A 4649-nucleotide genomic window follows, 5' to 3' on the forward strand; every position below is an offset into this window, starting at 1 on the left:
TAGGTGATGGCTGCGTGGGCAGAAACTAGTTCGCCCACACAGCGCAGCTGGCAAACTGCGTGCTGCGGGACGTGTGGACGAAATCTCCAACGCCTACATACACACCCATGTAGCACTCAGATTCTAACAGATTTCTTTAGGATTCGTACAAAACAGAATTAACGTGGATCAAAGCGTATGAACGATGTGTAAACATGTCACACGTGTGAGCGTTATCATTTAGAAAATTCTAACAAAATCCTAAGACCTCCTTTGATTTCGAGGAATTTCATAGAAATTTTAGAGAATAGGATTTTTATAGAATTTTTTTCTTTAGATCCCTTTGGTTTCTAGGAATAGATTTCTATTCCTACATAGGATTGGTTCCTATCCTCCACATTTCATAGGAAAATAAAAATGAGCTTAGACTCAATGAAAAAATTCCTTTGATGTCAAACAAATGACATCTCATTTTCTATTCATACTCATAAAATTTGAGATAAATATCATCCCATTTTTTATAAAATTTCTATTCGTATGATAATCCTACCTAAGGTTTGGGAAGGAACACAGCCCCGCAGTTTGCCCGTTGCAGCGGCACAGCACCGCGGCGGAGTCGCGTGCGTGCGTCCTGCCACTTCCCCACAAGGGAAAACTGGACAGGTTTGACCCCCACACCACTACTGCCCAACCTCCCCACACCTCGAAGCCGCACCCAGACGCGCAACGCATTTCCTCCCTCTCCCCCTTCCCCTCCCCCCTCGCTTGCCAGAAGAAGCCCGAGAGACCCCCGAAGAGAACCCTCCAGATGCAGCCGGCCGCCGCCGAGATGCAGCCGCCCGTCGGCTCCCCCACCGCCGCTCCCCAATCCGAGGTCCAGCACCCGCTGTCTACCCCTGATCCTTCCTCTCCCCCCGCTCCCGCACCGGCGCCGGACCCGGCCCCGGCCCCCGAGGCGGCGGCCGATCCGCCCTCGTCCGCGCCCGCCCTGGCGCCGGTGCAGCTGCAGCCGCAGCAGCATCCCAAGACCGTCACGTGGAGCGAGAAGCTCACGTCCGAGTCGCCCACCTACGTGCCGGCCGCCGCCGCCGCGGAGTCCAGCCAGTACGTCTCCCGCGGGCCCGCCGCCTCCTCCTCCAAGGGTAACCACCCGCTGATCCGGCCTCCGCCACGCTCGGTTTAGCACTTCTCGGTCCTGATCCCCGTTTTCGGTGTCGGTGTGCCGCAGGCGCGGTGGAGGCGATGAAGGACACGCTGTCGAGGTGGGGGAAGTCCATGGCGGAGACCACCAGCATGGTCGAGAGCCTCAGCCGCGACACGTGGCAGCACTGTGAGATCTCACCCCCCCTACGTTTCCTTAGGGAATATACTTTACTTTGTTCTTCGTTTGTTTGTGAGATTCATTTCTTGAGGGGCGGGGCTGGCTGCCATGGGCCAAGGTTCTAGGCTTTTCGTAGCTTTTTAAGGATGGAAGAAATGATGAGTACCGAATATAAAGTTGTAAAGTAAAACCCCAGGAGATTCCTTCGCGTAGTTGTGGGGATTGGAATAGCTGGTGGAGAAGGATGAGTATCTTTGTCATGAGAAAAGAAAGTACCTAAGTGTAGTTTTACATGCCGCACGTGCTTGTGACCAATTTCCCCAAAACTTATAAATTCTGCTGACAAACTTCATCAGAGTTCTCAGATAGTTCAGTATTTGTTTCCTAGGAGTAATCCATAGAAAATTTCCAGTATATAGCATACTTAATCGTTTCAAACGAGCATATGCATATAGTCGCAGCGTACTTAATCAGAGTTCTCAGATAGTTCAGTGTTTGTTTCCTAGGAGTAGTTAATATCCATATAAAATTTCCAGTATATAGAATAATTAATCGTTTCATACTTATGGAGATAGCATACTTAATTGTTCATGTAAAGCTATTTTTTGCGTGTTTCTTCTTTATATCAAGTTCCCTCACATGTCTGAACTTTGTGATGTTTCTACTGATGGAATAGTCGCATCGCCATTAAGTATAAGAGATTTAACCAATGAATTCTTCATTTCAAACGAGCATATGCATATAGGTTGTCCTTCCTGTAAATCAGCACACATTCCTTGGGAAGAATGGAAACCACTTAAGGAGAAACATGCCATATTAACATTAGATTTGCTCCCACCTTTTAGATGCCAACCTTCTTGAGGGGCTTAGGGTTAAACACCTAGCTCTGTAGAGCCAGCAATAGATTTTGCATGTTAATTTATTTTGTACCAGCAGACTAATAAGAAGGGAGAAAGTGAAACTTGTAGCTGTACTGGTGGCCTTCTTAATCTTTTGAATAATTCAATAACCATAATGAATTTCCAGTATGTAGTATGCTTAGTCATTTATGCAGAGGAAAAACTAGTGATTGGACGTTTCTCCTATTTATCCAGTTTACGAAGAGCAGCGCTAACTTACTAGAGATCAACTACTCGATTCACCTATACAAATCAGCATCTGCATGTGTAGCTTGTTGTTATACGCAATTAGCACGGGTTCATTTGGACAAATAGAGATTACTTAATGAGAATCTGTGACATGTGGACAATAACATCAGATCTGCATTTACCTTTAGGTAATAACCTTCCAGTTAGGGGCTTAGGGGTAATCATCTAGCTCCAGTCCAGAGAATCAGTGATACATTTTAAATGCCCATTTGTTATGGAAATAGCAAACTTTCTCTACATGAATATATTTCAAACAGAAGATTCAAGACTTCATACAGTTGGGTGCACATTTGTCGCATCAGCCACAGTATATTCTATGTTTGATTATGCTTCCGACTGAAGATGAGGATCCCACAATCATTGCATCTTGAATAACCTCCTAATGAAGTTTTTTGAGATTGTTAACTTGACATATAGAATGACAAAGTTTTGGTACTGTGTAGATACTAAGTTAAGAATCTCTCTTCATCTCTTGCCTTCTGTAACATGTCCAATCCAATGTTCTGCATGATCTTGTATTCACCAAGGAATATACGCATGTGTTGGACTGGCAGAACTACAGTTGATATGATGAGTTTAATACTCCCTGCGCAAAGAAATATAAGAGCGTTTAGATCTAGATCTAGTGATCTAAACGCTCTTATATATCTTTACAGAGGGAGTAATTAATACCTTCTACACTCGCTGTTAACATGGTATGCTGTATGTCTGATAGTACAACCTTTTTCTCTCAAACAGTCAAGACAGGGCCTAGTTTTACTGAGGCTGCTATGGGACGGCTTGCTCAAGGAACAAAGGTCTTAGCGGAAGGTGGCTATGAAAAAATATTTAAACAGACGTTCGAGATTCTGCCGGATGAGCAGCTGAAAATGTCCTACGCGTGCTATCTATCAACATCTGCTGGTCCTGTCATGGGAGTTATGTACATTTCTACAGCTAAAATTGCATTCTGCAGTGACAATCCTCTTTCTTACAAGGCGGGAAATAAAACAGAATGGAGTTACTACAAGGTGCGGGTTATTCACTTCTTCGTAACATCTGTCTAGGTCTGTATTTTGTATTTCATGTAGTGTTTATCGTATGAATGGTAAAAGTGTTATTGGTTCAGAGGTAATGGTAGTTAGTGATCTTTGAATTTTTATGTGTTAAGGAAAATAGAAGGAAAAAGTGGGCACTTCAGCGATGATGCTTGTTTCACACATTGCTAGCTCCATCCAGTTTATATCTTAATTGTTATATGTTTAATGCATATCCTTGGTACTAAATTGCTGTTCTCCTTTCCAAAAAAAACAGGTGGTCATTCCTCTTCATCAGCTAAGAACAGCCAATCCTTCAGTGAGCAAAGTAAATCCTGCAGAAAAGTACATTCAGGTTGTCTCGGTTGAAGGGCATGAGTTCTGGTTCATGGGTTTCCTGATGTACGACAAGGCCGTGTCCAGCCTGCAAGAAGCCCTTGACGGTGCTCGTGAGTTGCAACCATAGGTAGATATCAGAGGGAAGTTTCAGTTACTTCAGCCTGTAACATCCCCAGGGGTATCGCCGGTTCTCCACCCGATGTCTTCCGCTCTGAGCGTCTCCTGTTTAAGACATATCCTTCATGCTGTGCCCCTTGGAGCTTTCGGTTCGGTACACTCACGAGCTTGTATACGTGTTTGAAGTGTTTGTTCTTGTTCATTGCGTACCCCGTGTTGTAATGATGATGACATATATGGGAAAAACATCGGAGCTGTCCATTTTAAATGCCTTCTGTTATCAATTTTTAACTGTGACAGTGTAGGGTGTTTACTGGTACTCTGGTACGCACCCAGGTCAGGGCATGCTTGGGCTGAACTGAGCTAAGATGACAATTCTGAAGGAAATTTGCAACTCGGGTAGTTGGTGTCTTTTCTTTCTTTTGGGAGATCCGGGATAGTTGGATGAAGCTTTTGGTTCATGTCCCTAAAAAAAGCTTTTGGTTCATGCAGCACGCAGAAGATTCTCCAAGCACATAAGACCATCTCCGGTTGGACAATCCGAACACTGTTCAAACAAAAAACATACTACCTCCAATGAAGACCCTCAAATCCTGAGTTGGGACGTACATATGAACCTGTTAAAAAATGTGTTTTAAACCTGTTTTAAAATGTCAAAAATATTGAAACAAAATTCCATGCATACATCTTTGCAATATGTGTGCGTAGTACAAAGTTTCGTGGAAAAAT

At 44.1% G+C, this 4649-nt stretch overlaps 1 protein-coding gene across 1 annotated transcript; it reads left to right on the top strand.

Annotated features, from left to right (window-relative positions):
- Positions 1 to 674: 674 nt before the first annotated feature.
- On the top strand, positions 675 to 4188 carry LOC123149975 (GEM-like protein 1). Its single transcript, XM_044569766.1, has 4 exons — positions 675 to 1121; positions 1208 to 1309; positions 3187 to 3458; positions 3742 to 4188. The coding sequence occupies exons 1-4, from the start codon at positions 788 to 790 to the stop codon at positions 3928 to 3930; spliced, it is 897 nt and encodes a 298-aa protein (XP_044425701.1). The 5' UTR covers positions 675 to 787; the 3' UTR covers positions 3931 to 4188.
- Positions 4189 to 4649: the final 461 nt, after the last annotated feature.

Source organism: Triticum aestivum, chromosome 7A (assembly GCF_018294505.1).
Source record: "Triticum aestivum cultivar Chinese Spring chromosome 7A, IWGSC CS RefSeq v2.1, whole genome shotgun sequence".
Taxonomy (NCBI): domain Eukaryota; kingdom Viridiplantae; phylum Streptophyta; class Magnoliopsida; order Poales; family Poaceae; genus Triticum; species Triticum aestivum.

Bases quoted from the DNA above. Each gene is read 5' to 3' on its own strand.
- LOC123149975 (XM_044569766.1), top strand. From the start codon at position 788: ATGCAGCCGGCCGCCGCCGAGATGCAGCCGCCCGTCGGCTCCCCCACC. The intron at 1,122-1,207 runs GTAACCACCCGC...GGTGTGCCGCAG, and splicing joins CGCCGCCTCCTCCTCCAAGG to GCGCGGTGGAGGCGATGAAG. The intron at 1,310-3,186 runs GTGAGATCTCAC...TCTCTCAAACAG, and splicing joins CCGCGACACGTGGCAGCACT to TCAAGACAGGGCCTAGTTTT.